The 17,836-nt window shown below is 68.5% G+C and overlaps 2 protein-coding genes across 2 annotated transcripts; one reads left to right on the top strand and one right to left on the bottom strand.

Moving 5' to 3' along the window:
• Positions 1–264: 264 nt before the first annotated feature.
• Positions 265–3,901, bottom strand: MYCL (MYCL proto-oncogene, bHLH transcription factor). The gene is made up of 2 exons (XM_082777385.1): positions 3,279–3,901; positions 265–1,841 (listed from the first exon to the last, which is right to left on the bottom strand). The coding sequence occupies exons 1-2, from the start codon at positions 3,769–3,771 to the stop codon at positions 1,282–1,284; spliced, it is 1,053 nt and encodes a 350-aa protein (XP_082633511.1). The 5' UTR covers positions 3,772–3,901; the 3' UTR covers positions 265–1,281.
• A 4,877-nt stretch (positions 3,902–8,778) lies between these two features.
• MFSD2A (MFSD2 lysolipid transporter A, lysophospholipid) lies at positions 8,779–17,309 on the top strand. The gene is made up of 14 exons (XM_082777657.1): positions 8,779–8,890; positions 9,019–9,141; positions 9,533–9,657; positions 12,686–12,809; positions 12,928–13,006; positions 13,460–13,632; positions 13,715–13,805; positions 14,367–14,488; positions 14,623–14,706; positions 15,429–15,512; positions 15,763–15,875; positions 16,040–16,183; positions 16,378–16,554; positions 16,804–17,309. The coding sequence occupies exons 1-14, from the start codon at positions 8,801–8,803 to the stop codon at positions 16,859–16,861; spliced, it is 1,587 nt and encodes a 528-aa protein (XP_082633783.1). The 5' UTR covers positions 8,779–8,800; the 3' UTR covers positions 16,862–17,309.
• The last annotated feature ends 527 nt before the right edge of the window (positions 17,310–17,836 follow it).

Raw genomic sequence — 17,836 nt, 5'->3', positions numbered from 1 at the left:
AGGGGGAAAAAAGCCAGGTGTTTCGTCACCCCAGCCCCACCACCACAGCCACTCATTTCAATAGCCAGGAGAAAGCCGGGACACATCTCAGCGGGGCTGCCAAGCCCTGGTGCAAACCCCTTTGTGGGTTTGTGTAGGTGAGCAGCGGGACCCCCCGCAGCACAGCACCCCCCCAGCACAATGCATGGAAACCCGCAGCCACCTGCACGGAAAAAGCCAACCCGGGCTGTCTTTGCAACTTATTTATTTATGAAGTGTGAGGTAATGAAGAAAGTGCTAAATCCGACCACAGTGTTAACTCTAACGGTTCTCAGCAGGTCAGCGGGACCCGGCGGGGCCGTCCCTGCCAGCACCCCGGGGTGCCCCCCCCATCGGGCACAGCCCAAAGCGCCGCCAGGGATTTTAAGCGGCTGCTGGCCAGGGGGTGCTCACAAGGATGGGGGGAAACGAGGAAAAACCCCTGTTATTGCAAGAGGGTGGGATGGAGAGCTGCAAGGTGGGAAGCAGCCCCTGCCAGGACTCGGCTCAAGGGTCCAGCAGGAATGAGCCCCTTCCTGATCTCCATAAAGTGCAGCAGGACGGAGCCTTCCCTGACAGCAGGAGCCCCCCACCCCTCCAAAAAAGTTTTTTATATATATATAAAAAGCAAACTCTTTACCAATACTTCTCAAAAAGTGGTACAAAAATACAGTATAAAAACACAGCCTCCAGTATAAGACTCGCAGTTACAGCAGCAGGTTCTAGAACACAAAAATCCAAGACAAGCTACTGCACCAAGTGGTAGGAGAGTGAGGTACGGTCCAGCCGAGCCACGGGCACGCCACGAGCAAGGGGATCATGGCTGGGACACTGCTCAGAGTGGGTCGCATCCCGCTGGGATCCCCCTGAACACGCTGGGACCCACCGAAGCAGATTGTGGTGCTTTGGGGTGTTTAGGCAGGGTGGGGGCCTGGTGCAGCTCCCAGCAGGGCTGTTAGTGACCAGCAGCCGGGGGCTGCCAGCGAGGTGGAAGAGTGGAGCCCCTGAATCAGAGAAGTCACTTAAGGAAGCTTCACCAGGAGATGTCTCCCAGCTCTCAGTGCCCACAGGCAGCTGCAGGCAGGGGGGTGTCCCAGGGGGGCCCTACCTCCACCAGCAGCGCCGCAGCCGCCCCTTGTGCAGCGGCCACCACGCGCTCCTGCCCCCAGGAGCGAGAGTTCGACAGATAACCAAAAATCAAAAATGTGCAAATTGAGAGGGACACGGGGCTGGTGCTAGGGCCGGGGTGGGGGCGGGTTCGTGCTAGTGCCCCTTGAGGTGAGCAATCCGTCTGAGCAGCTGGCTCTGCTGCAGCCGCAGCTGCTGCTTCTCGGCCGCCATCCTCCTCTCGGCACTGATGAGCGACTGCAGGTACTCGGAGGACTTGCTCAGGATCACCACCTTGGGCGTCTTGGGGCAGCTGGCCAGCCCGGGCACCTGGTCCCGCAGCGCCAGGAAGCGCGAGCGCAGGTCGTTGCGCCGCTTGCGCTCCAGGTAGTTGTGGTTTTTCCTCTTGGCCACGTCCTCGCTGTCGGAGCCGGGGCTGGTGCCGGCTTTTGGCAAGCCGGGCTCAGGCAGCGTGCCAGGAGGGGTCGGCTCCGTGGTGCTGAGCGGCTCCTCCTCGTCCCGCCGGGGTGGCTCCGGCTGGGGACAGGCGTCTGGCGGCGAGCGGGCGGCGTAGTTGTGCTGCTGCTGGTGGATGGAGATGTGGAAGCGTTTCATGCAGGGGTCCAAGGGGTCGGCGCGCAGCGTGATGGTGACCGGCTGCCTCAGGCTGAGCGACTGCCTCTTCTCCACCGTCACCACGTCGATCTCCTCGCCTTCTGCTCAGAAGGGACACGGCAAAGAAATCCCCGTGAGCTGGGAGCCCCTCGTGGGCTCCGCAGAGCACCATACACCCACCCCACCGAAGTTTGGTGATGCTCTGCAAAAGCATCCCATGACCTCCGGCAGGGATTACACGACTTGGAGGCTCTCGCAGTGCCCCCACACCGGAGGATTTCCCTGCACATCCACGCACCCAGAGCCCAGGCTGGGGCCTCGCTTCTGCACCAGGAGCAACGCGTGCAAAGCGGCAACAGGCGAGAAGTGCCCGAGCCCACCTGCGGGAGGGGTCAGCGGGATGCTGGGGGCCAGGACGGGCTCTAACCCCATGAGCAGCCCGCTCTGAGCCCCCCATGTCCCGTCGGGGCTGTGGATGGGGCCGTGGGGCAGCGCTGCCCTTTGTTCCCCCGGCTCCTGCGACCCCCCGGGGCCCTCCCAAGCCGCGAGCCCCCTCGCAGCCGGGGCCAAACCCCCCGGGGGGCCAAGGGGAGCCCTTGAGGAGGGGGCAGCGGCGAGGCCCGAACACCCCCCAGCCCCCAAGCAGTCCCCGCGCGGCCCCGCCACGTGCGCGCCCCCGTGCCCCCCATTCCCATTAATAAAAGTCGGGCAGCGAGGCCCCGCCCTCGGGTGGCTCCCATTGGCTGCCCGGCGGTGCCGGCCCCACCCCGCCGGCCCCCCATTGGCCCCCGCGCCCGCCCGTCGGCGGGCATTGTTCGCACGCTGTTGCTTTTTGTTCGGCGCCCACGTGGCGAGGCCGGGCCGGGACCCCCGGCACCGGGACCCCCGGGACCCCCGCGCCCCCGGCCCCTGCCCCCGCCGGGCCGGGCTAAGCCTCTTAGGGCCGACCCGCTTACGGCCCGCGGGCCCCTAATGCCATTAGTGCCCGCCCCGCGCGGGGCGCCGCCGCCGCCGGCAGATTTCTTAACGGGGTCACGGCACGGCGGGGCCGCGCTACCGGGCGGCTAACGGGGGGGGGGGGGCGGAACAGGACCGGTGCGCATCCCCCCCCCCCGGCCTCGGGAGGAGGGGGCGTAGGAAAGTCGGAGCTGGGGGCCCCGCACAGCCCCGGGGGTGCCGCAGCCGTCGGGGAGGTCCCGCCCGCCCCGGAGCAGCCCGGGGCTGCCTCGTCTCTTGGCCCGGGGGGGGCTGCGGCGGCTCCCACCGGCAGCAGAGCCCCCCCGCAGGGCCGGGGAAAACTTTCCCGAGCGAGGCGTGAGCTCGCCCCTCGCCAGCGGGGACGGCGAGCGGGGGGCCGGGGGGAGCCGCCTGCGGGGGGGTGCACGGAGCCGCCGAGCGGGAGCCCCCGGGCAGGGGAGCGGCCGAAGGACCCCGCGGGGGGGGAGCCGGGCCCGGGGCTCGCCCGCAGCCCCCCGAAGGCGCTGCCCCGCGGGAGGCCACGCGTGGGTGCGGGGGGAGCGCCGCGCCCCGCTCCTTACCGGAGTCGCTCTGCCCCTCGGATCCCGAGGATGCGGGGACCTTGCTGTCAGCCAGCGGGCAGAGGAAGACGGCGGCGGGGTCCACGCAGTCGCTCACCGAGCTGCTGAAGCCCAAATCCTGGCCGAAGGAGGGTTTGTGGGGGGCCGCCCTGGGCGGGCCCGGGGCGAGTTTCTCCGTCATGGCCTTCTCCAGGCGCTCCCGGGCCGAGAAGCCGCTCCACATGCAGTCCCGCAGGATGAAGGCGCTCAGGTTGCCGAAGATGGGGCCGGGGCCGAGCAGGTACTCGGGCTCCTCCGGCCGTGCCGGGCCGCCCGCCCGCTCCTCCGCGCCCCCTCCCCAGCCTTTATCGCCGGGGGAGCCCAGGGGCGAGCGGGGGGGCGTGGGGACGAGCTCGAACTTCTTCCAGATGTCCTCGCTGGGCGCCGTGGAGCGGTGGAAATCCTCCCCGGCGTCGTGGTCGTAGAAGTAGTGCGGGGACGGGTCCCGCTCCATCTCGGCATGGGGGGGGTGGGGGCGGAACGGGGGCACCCCCGGGGCTCCCCCAGCCCAGCTCAGGCCGGGGGCGGCCCCCCCGCACCCAGCTCGCCCGGCGCTGCGGGTGGCGGCGGCGGCGCCGGCAGCGGGCACCGAGCCGGGACGGCGGGGCATTGTTCCCCCCCCTCTCTTATAGCCTGTCTGCGGCCGGCGACCCCGCCCCGCACCCAATCACCACGCTTATATTTGCATAAGGGGCGTGGCCCCGCCTCTCGCCCCCGCCCCCCTGGTGGCCGTGCCTCAGTTTCCCCGGGCGCGGGGCGCGGCGGAGCCCCCGGTGCGGCGGGGCCGGGCGCAGCTCGCTGGGGGTCAGATTCTTGCCCTGGACGCAAATTTGCACGATTCCCAACCAAATCGCGGCGCGGGGCGTGAGAATGGAGCAGGGCGGGCCTGAGGGGAGAGAGAGCATCACCGCGAGCCGCGGGGCTCCTGCATCCCATGGACCCCCCCGGGGGAATGAGCTGCACCGGGCAGCACCGGGCGGGCTGCGGGGCGCTGGGGGGGCCGGGGCTGTCCCGCTGAGTGCAGCTCCCCTCCCGGCCCCGGGAGAGGTTGGGGTTCGGGGACCCCCTTACCAGCACTGCGGAGCTGGGATCCCTGCAGGGAACACCGGGGCTGGGGGCACCCGGGCCGAGGGGGGGGGCGTGCAGCCCTGCCACCAAACCGGGGCTGGGGACAAGTCGTGGGAGGCTTCGCCCGCTGCCAGACAGCCCCGGGGGCCCCTTCCTGCCCACCTCGTACCTGCGCAGGCTGAGCCAGGAGCTTCGCCACCAGCTCCCACAGAGAGGAGGCCAAAATAAAGAGGGGGGGGGACACGGGAATGCCAGAAAACCGTCACTGGGAGCCGCGGAGATCGGCTCTCTGCTGGAACCTGAGAGGCAGGGCTGGGCACTCTCTGCCTCCTGGGGACGTCCCCGCCGGCAGCAGGGGGCACAGAGCTGGGAGCCAGGGGCTGCGCAGGGTGCAGCAGAGCTCTCTCCACGTGCAGCTCCCCCAGTTTGTGCCTCTCCAGCACCGAAGTCCTTCTAGAAAGGGTTACGAGCACCACGAAACGACAGCAGCATTGTCACAGGTGTCACCGCACAGCCTGGGATGAGCAGCTCCCCCCAGCACTCCCCCACCGCCCCGTGTCCCCGCAGCGTCCCGGCCCCACTGGACCCAGTCCCACAGCCCATGCAGGGGGCAGTTGGCAGTGCCCTGCTCAGCACCCAGAGGTGTCAGGGCTGCAGGATCGGTCCCAGCCAGCACCGCTAGGAGCCGTGGGGCTGGGGACGCGTCCCTGGCTGCATCCCTGGCCCCACAGGGAGCCATCGCCCCTGTCCAGGACCAGCACGGACCAGTGAGGCCAGCCCAAGTGCGGCCCCGCGTTGTCCTGCGTGGCCCGGTACAGCCGAGCACAGCCCAGAACGGAGCGGCAGAGCTCAGCGCTGCCCAGAATAGACCACAGTGGTCCAGCACAGGTCGGCATCAGCCAGTACAGCCCAGGCCAACCCCACGCGGACCTCCCCATCCCCTCCCCATCCCTCCCCATCCCGCCCCGGCCTGTCCCGGCCCGGCCCGGCCCGGCCCCTCGGGGCTCAGCAGCCGCCAGCGGCGGGCGCCGGGCGCCACCTGCCGGGATCGGGGCTCGGCTCCAGCTCCCAGTGCCCAGCTCCAGCTCCCAGCTCGGGCTCTGGGTGCCCCCAGCTGAGCAGGAGCAGGGTCTCGGGGGCTACGCACGGCTCCGTGCCTCAGTTTCCCCGCTGCCAAACCGGGGGCAGCCGGGGGGAGGCGGGGAGCAGGGCCTGCAGCGGGCACAGGGCTGGTGCCTGCCCCACTGCCCCGAGCATGGGGGATGCCCCAGAGCTGCCCCAGCCCCTTCCAGGCTGGGTTGGGGTGCAGCTGCACCTACAAAGCTTGGCCAGCCCCAAACACCTGGCTGGCACAGCAAGGGGGGTGCTGAGCCTGGCAGGAGGGGGCTGGCAGAGGGAGAGACCCCACACACTGTGCTATGGGGTCCCCGTGATGGCCCCAGCACCCCACGTGCCCTCCCACCCATGCAGAGCAGCCCTGAGCATCCCGATCCCCCCCACAGGCCCCGCACAGCCCAGGGAGCGCAGGGGAAGCCCCCCCTTTTCTCCTAAACACATCTTCAGCAGGCGCTGAGCTGCCAGGGGGCTGCGGGGCCTCCTCCTGCCCCTGTGCCATGGGGGCGAGCTGGGGACGGGTGCTCAGGGCTGGGGACAGAGCTGGCACTGCCCGGAGGCACCAGCAAGGCTCCTCTGTCCTACAGCTCATGGCCACGTCTCCATCCCCCTCCCATTTCCTTCCCCCTCCCCGGTGGCCTCGGGACCTCTCCCGGTTTTCCCAGGGCGCGGCCGGAGCTCGGCCCAGCTTCAAGGAGCTGCGGATGCTTTGAGGGTGCGGAAGCACCGCTGGAGAGGGGCTGGAGGGGCCACGCAGCCCTTTGAGCCCGGCCTCACCAGGTGCTCGGCAAACACGATCTGAGAGCCTCTCGTGGCGCCAGCCCTGTGCCAGCTGTGCAAACAGGGGCGGGCGGGCGGGCGGCTGCTGCGGGGCATCCAGCAGGGCCAGGAGCTGCCACGGGCTGTGCAGGCTTCTCACCACGCTGCCCTGGGCTGGCACGGCTCTGCAGGAGCTGCTGCAGCCCAGCCAGCAGCTGGCACGGCTCCAGTGTGCGACACCTCGGTGCCCTTTGGATCCCCGCTGACAGCAGGGCTGGACTTTGAAGCTCTGGACAGCAGCGTTTCCCCACGGGGCACCCCAGTGGGCACCCTGAGCTCTGGGCTCTGCCTCTGGCCAGCCCCATCCTGAAGCGGCCTTCGAGCCACCCTGCTGTCCCCACGGGGCTCCCAGGTCCCCAGGGGCAGCGAGGCTGCGAGCCCCCTGTTAACGTGCCCCCCCAGCCCCCTCCTGTCCCCCCAGCGTTGCGACACGCTCCCCAGGTCCTGCGGGAGAGGTTTGGGCAGCGCAGGACGCGAGCTGCGTGCTGCCGTGCACCGCATCCCCTTTGTCCCCGTGGCCGTGGGGGCTGGCCAGGCCCTTGCGAAACGCCTGTCTGAGGCCCTGCGGGGTGCAGGAGCACCACAAAACACAGCCCGTGAAACACGGCCTGGCTGCACGGGGCCAGCGCTCAGAGCCCCGGGGAGCTGGGGCTGGGGCACGGCAACGCGCCCTGAATCCTGCAGGCAGCAAAGTCCAGCGAGCACAGAGGGAAACACGGCCCCAGCCCCGGCCCTGGCACCTCTTTGCCCCCCCAGGACACATCATGCCCATGGCACACCCTGCCCCACACCAAGAGGTGCCTCGAGCTCAGGGGGTGCCCTGCAGCTTGGCTGGGCTGTGCCCGAGCAGGGGAGTGGTGCCACTGCCAGCAGCAGCCTGTGCCCCCCGAGTGGCTCCAGGCTTGCTGCTGTCTGTCCCCAGCCTCCCCTTCCTGTCCCCTGTCCCCTGTCCCATCCCGTCCCTGTCTGGTTTCGGGTGTGCTCACACTTGCTCAGCCCGGCTCTGAGCCGTGCCAGACCCGTGACACACGCAGGCAGGGCGGCAGGCGTGGCGGCAGAGCCAGCACCCGGCAGAGCAGCCCTCAGCCCCATCCCCGTCCCCATCCCCGTCCCTGTCCCTGCTGCAGCCACATTCCTCGGGGCTGGCCCTCGGCAGCTCCTTTATTGTTGTGAGGATTCCCCGGAGCATCAGCCTGGGAGGAAGGTTCAGCATCCCCCCTCCCAGATATTGTGCGGGAGAAAATCCTCCTAATCCCGGGAAATCCTGGTCTTTCTGCCTCTCCTGCTTCAGACGCGAGGCAGGGCTGCGCCTACCTGGCAATCTCCCCACGAAAGGGCCGCTCATTGTTCTCCCAAAGCCTGCGCCTGCCCAGGAGGCAGCTCCAGCACTTAGCTCAAGGACAGGAATGCCGAAAGTGTTGGGAGTGCTCGGCCCCTCCAGGCACCCTGTGAGTGCCCTGTGCTCCCCTGAAAGGTGCTGTGGTGAGGGAAACTGAGGCACAGAGCGGGGTACTGCAGATCCTGGCTGATCACCCCCCCGCAGCAGATCCCTGCTTACACACAGATGGGGAGCAGAGCACCCCAGGCACTGATCAGGCCATGGTGCTGCTGTGCTGGGTGCTGTGCCAGGTGCCACGCTGGGTGCTGTGCTGGGTGTCACCTTGGGTGCTGCTCTGGGTGCCACGCCGGGTGTCACGCCGGCTGTGCTGTGTGGCCCCATCCCATGGCGCGGCTCGGTGCGATCTTTGGACCCGGATGGCCTGAGCAGAGCAGGGCTGGCGGCTGCCATGGAGGTGACACGGCGCTGGCACTTTGGTTTTGTTGGAAGGGGCCACCAGAGGCCAAGCCTCAGCCCCTGCCCTCGGCCTTCCCCTCGTGGGACGCCGCAGCACCCCAGGGTGCCTGGTGCCTGCTGCTGGGACCTCTGCGGCTCCCACTGCCAAGGCTGCTTCTGGAGCCCTCGATGTCTGGAAGTGTTTTAAACAAACAAACCACAAAGCCAAGTTCCTCACTGCCAGGCGATTCCAGGAACTGGCTTCTTAAGAGAATTAACTAACCTGGGGCTTCATGGCAAAATCGGGATCACACTCGCTGGTTTGGGAGGAGGGCACCGGGCATTGAAGTGCATGTGTCTGCACGGGGGCTTCGTCCTGGTGCTTCTGAAGCGCCCCCATAACACCACCTCCCCTCTTGTTTCTCCCCATTTGGGGACTATTTGGGGCAATTCGAGCTGGAAGGGGCTTCTGAGGGGCGCCTCGTGCAACCCCTGCAAGGGACGGGGACAAAGGGGGGGACAGGGGCTGAGCGGGGGGGGGCAGCAGGAGGGGGCTGGGGGCTGGAGGAGGCGGCAGGAGGAGGAGGAGGAGGAGGAGGAGGAGGAGGAGGAGGAGGCAGGGCCGGGGGGGGGCGGCGCAGCCGGGGCGGGGCGGTCCCGGTAGAAGCCGGCCGGGCGGCGGGGCCGGGCCCCATTCATCGCGCTCGGCATGGCCGGGGGCGGCGGCGCGGAGCGGGCCGGGGTCGCGGTGGCCGCCGCGGGGCTCCTGGCGCCCGCCCGCCGCCAGTCCCGACGCAGGGTGAGCCCCGTCCCCGTCCCGTCCCCGTCCCCGTCCCGTCCCCGTCCCGTCCCCGTCCCTTCCTTCCCGGTCCCTTCCCGGTCCCTTCCCGGTCCCGTCCCGGTGCCGCTGACCCCGCCGCGTTTCAGGAGTGCCGGGAGCGGCTGTCGGTGTGCAGCAAGCTGTGCTACGCCGTCGGAGGGGCCCCGTACCAGACCACGGGCTGCGCGCTCGGCTTCTTCCTGCAGATCTACCTCCTGGACGTGGCGCAGGTACGGGGGGGGCTGGGGGCTGCGGGGGGCTGGGGGCGAGCGGTCCCGGTCCTGGTCCCGGTCCCGGTCCGGTCCCGGTCCCGCCCGCGGCCGCCCCGTGCCTCAGTTTCCCCGGGCTGGGACTGGGACGCGGCCCCTGGGGAGCTGCGGGACCGGCGGGGGGGGGTCTGGGAGCCCCAGTACCAGCTGCTGGGACCCACTGTGGGGCTGCGGGAGTGGGGAGGGCCCACATCGGTGCCCCTGGTCCCACTGGGGGAGGGACGGAGACCCCAGGACCTGATCCTGCTCCCCAACGGACACCAGGTCCCATGGGGGGGCAGCCAGAGGGGTCTTGGATATCGGCGGGGGCAGCCCGGGGGCTCTGCCCTCACGCAGGAACTCGTCCCTGCAGCTGGACCCCTTCTATGCCTCCATCATCCTGTTCGTGGGGCGAGCCTGGGACGCCATCACGGACCCCTTGGTGGGCTTCTTCATCAGCAAAACCCCATGGACCCGCTTCGGCCGCCTCATGCCCTGGTAAGAGCCGCCTGCAGCGCCCGCTGCCCCTGCCCAGCACCACCAGGTCCGTGTGGGGCAGCCCCTGCCCGCAGCCCCCTCACCCCAGTAGGGTGCTGAGTGCCCCACAGAGCCCGAGGTGCTGCCAGCAGCAGGGGGTTGCTGTGCTCTGTTATCCCCCCCGGCCCCATATGAGCTGCACTGGGTTTTCCTCTGCTCCACTACTCCTGGAGCTGCTCCAGCCCCCCAGAGCTGCCCCGGTGCCGTGCTCGGGTGCTGGGCTTGGCTCATGCGGCAGCCACCGACCTGTGCCCGGTGGCAGGGACACGTTGCCAGCAGAGCAGGTGGCATCGTGGCCGTGGGGAGGAGGGACAGGGGTGTGTGTGCCGACGTGGGGTGCTGGGGCACCAGCTGATGGTCACGAGGACGTGCCTCCAGCAGGAACAGCAGCGGTCCGGCCCCGGTGTCTGCACGTGGGTGCTCACACCACCACTGGGCGCTAACAGGGGGGCTAAGGGGGGGTCGGGGCAGCTGGGGGTGTTCACAAAGCCCCGAAGGGACTGTGCGTGGGACGAGGCAGGACGTCCCCAAACACCTGCCCTGTGCGGGACAGCGAGCGTTGCGGTCCCAGGAGCAGGAGAAGGGCTGCAGGGCAATAATGCCCGAGTGCGGACCTGCTGGCACGTCCCGTGCCGAAATAACGCCTGCGGGATCGCCGAGATACAGCACAGCGAAGGGGCTGGGCAGGGGGGGTGCAATTAGAGCCCTTTCCCCCGCAGATTATACCCTCTGCTTCCAGGGCTCCCAGGAATAGCTCCGGGCAGCGGTGCCGGCTGTTGTTGGAGGCAGGCTGGGCGCATGGCCCGAAATAGCTTCCCCCCAGCCGCACGGGTCTGGGGCCGGAGATTAGCGCGGGGCTGGGCGTGCAGGATAGCCGCGCTCGGCCGCGGCTCCGCGCTCCCTAATCTCAAGGAGGGGGTGGGGACGGAGCCGCCGCATTCCTCCAAATGGCTCTCGCCTCGTTAAAATTAGCCAGAGCCTTCGCTGAGTGCCGGGCCCCTCGGCGGAGCTGGGCGAGGAGCGTGCAGGTGGTGGTCGGGGCTCGGGGCGAGCAGCTGAGGCCGACCTGGATGGGGCTGAGCTGCCCCCAGCCGGGTGGGTTTGGGGTCCCCTGGCTGTGTGGGGACGCGGCCGCCCTGGCTGCAGCCCTGCCTCAGTTTCCCTGTGTGTGAAGCCAGGAGCGTGGTGCTGTGGGACGTGGCTGTGGGACGGCCTCAGAGGCTGCTGCCCGTCCCCAAACCCTCGGTGTGCCCCGGTGTGGGTTTGCTGCCCGATGTCCCGCTGGGCTGCCCGGTGAGGCTGAGCCCGGCCGGGTGCCGGTGGCTCTGGCTCAAGGCACGGGGCTGCTCAAGATGGAGAGCGAGCTCAGATCGCCTCCCAGCCCTCCAGCTTTCTTCAGAAGTTCTCTTTCATCACGTTTCCTTCCGGCACCTCATCTCCTGGCTTTGCCCTCCCCTGCCCCATTCCCGGAGCCTTTTCCTGCTCCCCAACCCCCCACCGGGCTTCCTGGTGACCCAAACTTTCCCTTGACGTGGAGGTGACCTCAGAGTTCCCGGTCAGCTCTGACCCCTGCCAGCTCCTCGTTTACAAACGGTTAAGCGCCAAGAAAGGGGCGTGCGAGCGCCACAAAGGAACACGCCATCACACGCGGCCAATGAGCGGGCGAACGCACCGGGGCTGCCTCCTCCGAGCCGCTTAGCCGCCCTGCCCGGCCCGGGGTAACTCGCAGTCACTCGCCCCCGCGCCCTCCGGGGCTCAGCCGGGGCTCAGCGCCCTCGTCCCGGCGCTGGGGGCCCGCCAGGAGGTCCCGTGGGGGCTCAGGGCCGTGCGCGCGCTGGCAGCGTGGCAGCCGTGACGTGGTTCCCACGTGCGGGGTGACTCACTGAGACCCTCCCCAGCTCCACGGCTGCGCGGCTGCGAGCGCGGGAGAGGTGTGGCTGGGGCTGCTTCGCCCCTGTCCTCCCCCCCGGGGTGACGTGCACGTAAAAAAATGTGCATGTGTTGGGTCCTTCCGGGTCCTGTGCGGCGCGTCTGCCTGCTCTCCATCCATGGAGATTTGGTTTCGCACCGCCCCCCCCCACCCCCTCCAGCTTTAAATTTAAACTTTGCGTCCTGTACGTCAGCGGGGTGGAAAGATCTGCCTGTACCCTCGCTGCGGAGCGGCCGAGGGAGAGCCCTGACCTTGCGCAGCCCTGTCCCGCATCTGCTTCTGCTGGCTTAATTCTCGGACACAGCCTCCCTTCAGCAGTTTGTGGGGCACGGGGTGCTGGCAAATCCGCGAGCAAAACCAGCCTCCTAAACCGATCTGGACGCGGCCTCAAGGCTTGGATCAGTTCCTCAGGAGGAGGAGGGATTCCTCCCACCCCAGCGCCGGGGGACCCGGGAGCTTTCCCCGAGCCGTCCCCATCTGGGCTGCAGCGGGACGGGGGCTGTGGGATGCTCCGGGCGGCTTCTCGCTGCCACCCCCCCGCTGGCTGCCCCGCCAGGGCTGCCAAAAGCTCGGTGCTTGAGCAATCCCCCGCGAGCCCCAGCTGCACTTTGCGAGGAGGGAGGAGGCAGCCCGCTGCTCGCCCCGTCCAGGGGAATGGGGTGACGGGGGGATGCGGGCTCAGGGTCCCCAGCCCTGCGGGCAGCAGGAGGTGATTCCGTCCCGCTGCCTGCGGGGAGGGCCGGGGCCGGGCTGGAAGCCGAGGGCAGGAGCACGCCGATCCCCTCCGCTGCGGCGGGGAGGCTGCCGGGGCAGAAGCTGCTCTTCCCTGGAAGTCTGAGTCAGCCCTTTCCCCTCCCAGCCCCTGGGACCCGCAGCTGGGCTGCGTCACCCCCTGGCACCCACCTCCTACCGCGGGTTAGAGCGGGGGGGGGCTGCCCGGGGCAGCTCGGGGACCCCCAAAATCAGGTGCCCGAGCCCCCACTGTCGGTGCAGTGGCAGGGGGGGCTGGGCAGTGGGTTTTCCGTGAGCTGGTGAGGCTGACGCTGTGTCCTCCCCAAGGATCATCTTCTCCACGCCGTTCGCTGTCATCTCCTACTTCCTCATCTGGTTCGTGCCGGACATCTCCAGGGGCCAGGTGATGTGGTACCTCGTCTTCTACTGCCTCTTCCAGACCCTCGTGACGGTGAGTTGGGCTCTGTGCCTGCCGGAGCGGACGGGGCACGCGGCGGACACCCCCTGCCCCCCGCTGAGCCCCACGGTGCCCCCCGCTCCTGCCCTGAGCTCTCCCCGTGCCACCGCAGTGCTTCCACGTGCCCTACTCGGCGCTCACCATGTTCATCAGCAGGGAGCAGAGCGAGAGGGACTCGGCCACCGCGTACCGTAAGCATTTCCTTCCCCTCCCCACCGTGCCCGGGGGGCAGCTGCTGGGGGCTGCCCTCAGCCAGGAGCTGGCAGGGCTCACCTCTCACACCCCCACCCCGAGGTCTGGGGGGGACCAGCATCACCCAGGGCTGCTCCAGCCCTCCCCGCTCCCCTGTCCCCGCTCCTCCTGCTCGCAGCCGAGTGCCCGGAGCAGGGGACGGCAGCCCCGAGCCCCTGAGATTTTCCTGCTGCTCTGCCCCGTAGCAGAGCCGGGCGCTGCTTCACCTCCCTGCCTCAGTTTCCCAGCAGCTGCTCTCCTGCCCTGCACACGTGGGGCCTTTCCCTCGGGTTTGGATGGAGCTGCAGGAGCGCTGTGCTGGTTCAGCCCCGCCGGCACAGGGCAGCAAATTGGGGAGGGGGCAGCTGGGGGGGGCTCGGAGCCCTGCGCTCAGTCCCGCTGCCTCCCCCCAGGCATGACGGTGGAGGTGCTGGGCACTGTGCTGGGCACCGCCATCCAGGGCCAGATCGTGGGCAAGGTGGTCACCCCCTGCATCCAGAGCCCCGTCTTCGTCAGTGAGAGCAACGCCTCGGCCTCCATGGGGGACGTGAACATGACGCACTACACCGGCTCGCTGACGGACATGGTGAGCCCAGGGCCCTGCCCTGCTCCCGGGCAGTGCCGGCTGCCGGCACGAGCCCTCCCTCACCGCTCCCCTTCTTGCGCAGAGGAACGCCTACATGGTCGCCGCGGGGGTCATCGGGGGGCTCTACATCCTCTGCGCCGTCATCCTGTCTGTGGGCGTGCGGGAGAAGAGAGGTGAGGCTGCAGGGGTGCGGGGAGGCACGGGGCTCCTGGAGGAGGGTGTCTGCACTGACCCGGCACGAGAGGCAAAGCCTGGAGCCTCTCATCCAGGGTCTCTCAGCCCCAAGGGGGGGGACAGGCAGTGCTGGGGTCCCCCAGGAGACCTGGGGAGGCTCTGCAGAGTGGCAGTGCTGTGGGCAGGAGCACAGAGCATCCCCGGCGTGTTGCAGCGCGGCCCCGAGGACTTAGCTCTGTGTGCTGGCAGATAAACCTTATCTCGCACAGCTTCAGCTGGCCAAGGTCGCTGGTGCCAGCTGGGGCATCCCCGAGTGAGGTGGGGTCCAAAGTCCGGAACTTTGTCCCTGCCATGCCTCTGCTCTGCGCCTGCTGCTTGTCCTGGGCAAATCAGCCCGGCCACCCCACGCCCCCCGGGGCCGAGGGACCCTGTGTGAGGGCGGGGGGTCCCTTCCCACATTGCAGGGAACTCAGCCACGTGGGGTGCTCTGCGGGCTCGGGGTGCTGCACCCCAGGGTGCCGTGCCCGTGGGTCTAATGCTGGGCTTGCTCTGCTCCCCAGAGTCCTCTGAGCTGCAGTCGGACGAGCCCGTCTCCTTCTTCCGGGGGCTGAAGCTGGTGATGAACCACGGCGCCTACATCAAGCTCATCACCGGCTTCCTCTTCACCTCGCTGGCCTTCATGGTGAGCGCCGCGGGGCTCAGGGGTGGTGGGAGCCCGGTGGGAGCCCGGTGGGCCGGGGATGTGGCGGGCAGCAGTCGCTGGGCTCTGCTCGGGGCCGGGGGTCTCCCCCTGACCGCTCTGCTCCTCCTTTGCAGCTGCTGGAGGGCAACTTCGCCCTCTTCTGCACCTACACCCTGGGCTTCCGCAACAAGTTCCAGAACATTCTCCTGGTCATCATGGTGCGTACGCTCCCCCCAGAGCCCCCTGGCTGGGGCAGTGTCAGGATGTTTGCGGTGGCATCCAGCATCTCCCCTGGGGGCTGGCACGGGGAGGGAGGCCGGGGGCTGCGGGGACAGCGACCGAAGGTCCCCCGGGAGCAGGGGAGGGAGAAGGAGCCGCCGAGTGTCCTGCGAAGGCCGTGCTGGCTGGCAGGAACAGCACCGCCTTTGTTCCCGCATAAAGGCGGCCAGAGATGGGGAGGACAGGAGCCGTGGGGGCCTTTTGTCCGAATCTGGCCACTTATCTCCCTTCCCCCCGCCTGAGAACAGGAGCTCGGTGCTGGTGCCAGGATGGGGCACAGCAGCTCCTCGGAGCCCTTTCCACCCTCCCGGCCCCGTGGGGTGGGGAGGTGTGAGGTGCCAGAGCCCTGCGGGACCTGGCTCCTGGCCACGCCGTGCACGCGGTGGTGGCCGGATCGGGCCCCTTCCCACGCCCGGGATCAGCCGAGCCCTCGCCCGTCCCTGCGGGCTGGTGCTGGCCTCGTGCCCATGCCAATCCCCGGCTCTCCTGACCCTGCGTGGGGCAGGCGAGGGATGGGGTGAGGGATGGGGTGAGCACGGAGCAGGCGGTGCAGCCACGTGCCAGCACCTGGAACCCGGGGTGCTGGGTGAGGGGGGGCCCAAGAGCTGTGCCCCTGGGGGGGCCCAGGCCAGCGGGTGACCCCCCGGCCCCTCTTCTGTAGCTCTCGGCCACCTTGACCATCCCCTTCTGGCAGTGGTTCCTCACGCGCTTTGGGAAGAAGACTGCTGTCTACGTGGGCATCGCGGTGAGTGGGCGCCCTCCAGCATGGCTGCGGCCTCTCCCCATGGGCGAGCGGTGCTGAGACCCTCCTGGGGGGGTCAGAGCTGGGCAGGGGCTGCGGCCACCCCATCCCAGTGCCTGCCCCTCGTCCTGTGCTGTCACAGACGGGGCTGAGGCCGGTGGAGGTGGCTGCAGGCTCCAGCAGCACCGCTGCTCCCCGGCCATGTCTGGGATGGGTGCTGTGGAGGCTGACCTGGGATGTGTCCCCCCCGCAGCCTGCCATCCCCTTCCTCATCCTGGTGGTTCTCCTGCCCCGTAACCTCGTCGTCACCTACATCGTGGCCGTGGCGGCCGGGATCAGTGTGGCGGCCACCTTCCTCCTGCCCTGGTGAGTGCAGGTCCCGGTGCCACCCTGTGCCAGGAGTGGGGCAGGCGCTCCCCGGTCCTCGGGGGGATCTGGGGACAGTTTCAGCCCCAGAGGGGGGATCTTGGAGGGAGATGCTCCCGGCAGGGACGGGCAGAGCACTGTGCTCAGCACCCTGCCCTGCGCAGGTCCATGCTCCCGGATGTCGTAGACGACTTCAAGCTGCAGCACCCCGAGTCCCGCGGCCACGAAGCCATCTTCTTCTCCTTCTACGTCTTCTTCACCAAGTTCACCTCGGGGGTCTCCCTGGGCATCTCCACGCTCAGCCTCGAGTGAGTTCTTGTGCCGAGGGGCAGGGAGGCCGCTCTCGTGCCCCCACCCAGGGGTCCCTGCTCCCCAAAGGGGGGGTGTGTGTGTTGGGGCTGTGTTTGTGTGTGTGTCGGGGGTGCTTAAATCCCACGGAGCTCCCTGCAGGGAGCAGGCTGCCTCCTGCAAGCCTTCTTCCTGAAGACCCCTTTGTGCACAGCTTCGCAGGGTACCAGACCCGGGGCTGCTCCCAGCCCAACGAGGTCAACTTCACGCTGAAGATGCTGGTGTCGGCCGTGCCCGTGGGCCTGATCCTGCTGGGCCTGCTCCTCTTCAACCTGTACCCCATCAACGAGGAGAAGCGGAGGGAAAACAAGAAAGCCCTGCAGGACCTGAGGTGAGCGGCGGCTCCGGGACCCGGTGTGGGGCGTGCGGGGGCAGGATCAGGCCCGGACCGGTCGGGAATGCTGCGGGAGCCGTGGGCGGCGGGGTGAGCAGCGCTGCCTCTCCCAATCCTGGGCTCCAGAGAGGTGGCGTGAAGGGCTCGGACCAGCGCGGCGCCCGCCCCGCTTGTGAAGGGCTGCACGGGGCCGTGAGGCAGCGCCAGGCCTTGCTTCACGCCCCCTTCCCCGCGATTTCTCCCCAGGGAGGAGAGCAACAGCAGCTCCGAGTCGGACAACACAGAGCTACCCAGCGTCGTGTGACGGCGCCACCAGCTCTGCGCCCGTCTGGGCCTGGGCCCGCAGAGAGCCGGTAGTGTACATTACACGGAGACCCCGGGGGGCTCCCCTGCCCCATGGGACGGTGCTGGTCCCACGGATGGTGCTGGTCCCACGGATGGTGCTGGTCCCACGGATGGTGCTGGTCCCACGGATGGTGCTGGTCCCACAGATGGTGCTGGTCCCACGGATGGTGCTGGTCCCAAGGGATGGCCCCGGTCCCGGGGGGCACGGAGCGGCGCGGGGCCGCGGCCGGGGGATGGTTGGTGTACATTACACTGTCGGTGTGACCGCGCCGAGGACGTGGGCTCACCTCTGCTGTCTGTACATATGACACTAATTTAGAAAACTGTTTTTTTTTTTTTCTTTCTTTTTTTTTTTATGGAGCTGAATTAACTTAATGATGTAAATATTAAACTGGTTTCTGTTTGTACGTGTCTGTGCAGAATCTGAACTCTAGGGGCTGCTAATACGGATTCACACAAACGGGGGGGAAGGCTGCAGGCTGTGGGGAGGGGTCTGGCTGCTGTTCTGGGGGTGTCAGCCCCAGCCGGGTCCCTGTGCAGGGATTGGGGTCGGTGGCGGTGCCCGGCAGCCCCTTGCCCCCCTGCAGCTCCTTGCGTGGTGCCTGGCCGAGCAGCACAACAAAGGCCCTATTATTTTCCCTCTTTCAAGAGGGAAGGGGGGCGGAGGGAGGAATGATATGAAAGTGCTGGCTGCGGGATCGGGGACCTGGGGCTGGAAGCAGCTGGGGAGCGGGGAGCAGCGCCTGCGGGTGACACCCAACACTTCCTCCCCGGCGCTGATCTCTGTGGGTATTTATACCTTGCTCTCACATTCCCCTCTCCAAGCAGAAATCCCAGCCCTGCCGTCCCCTCAGCAGGGGCAGGGAAGGGCCCAGGGCTGGGTGAGGACAGCTGGGAGCTGGAGCTGTTGCCTTGAAACGTGTGTCACCAACGG

The sequence above is a fragment of the Aythya marila genome (genome assembly GCF_965140915.1).
Source record: "Aythya marila genome assembly, chromosome: 22".
In the NCBI taxonomy this organism is placed as follows: domain Eukaryota; kingdom Metazoa; phylum Chordata; class Aves; order Anseriformes; family Anatidae; genus Aythya; species Aythya marila.
The sequence above is the reverse complement of the archived record's forward strand: the minus strand, read 5'-3'. Positions and strand labels throughout refer to the sequence as shown.

Bases quoted from the DNA above. Each gene is read 5' to 3' on its own strand.
- MFSD2A (XM_082777657.1), top strand. From the start codon at position 8,801: ATGGCCGGGGGCGGCGGCGCGGAGCGGGCCGGGGTCGCGGTGGCCGCC. The intron at 9,142-9,532 runs GTACGGGGGGGG...TCGTCCCTGCAG, and splicing joins ACCTCCTGGACGTGGCGCAG to CTGGACCCCTTCTATGCCTC. The intron at 12,810-12,927 runs GTGAGTTGGGCT...GTGCCACCGCAG, and splicing joins TCTTCCAGACCCTCGTGACG to TGCTTCCACGTGCCCTACTC.
- MYCL (XM_082777385.1), bottom strand. From the start codon at position 3,771: ATGGAGCGGGACCCGTCCCCGCACTACTTCTACGACCACGACGCCGGG. The intron at 1,842-3,278 runs GTAAGGAGCGGG...CCTTCTGAGCAG, and splicing joins CGAGGGGCAGAGCGACTCCG to AAGGCGAGGAGATCGACGTG.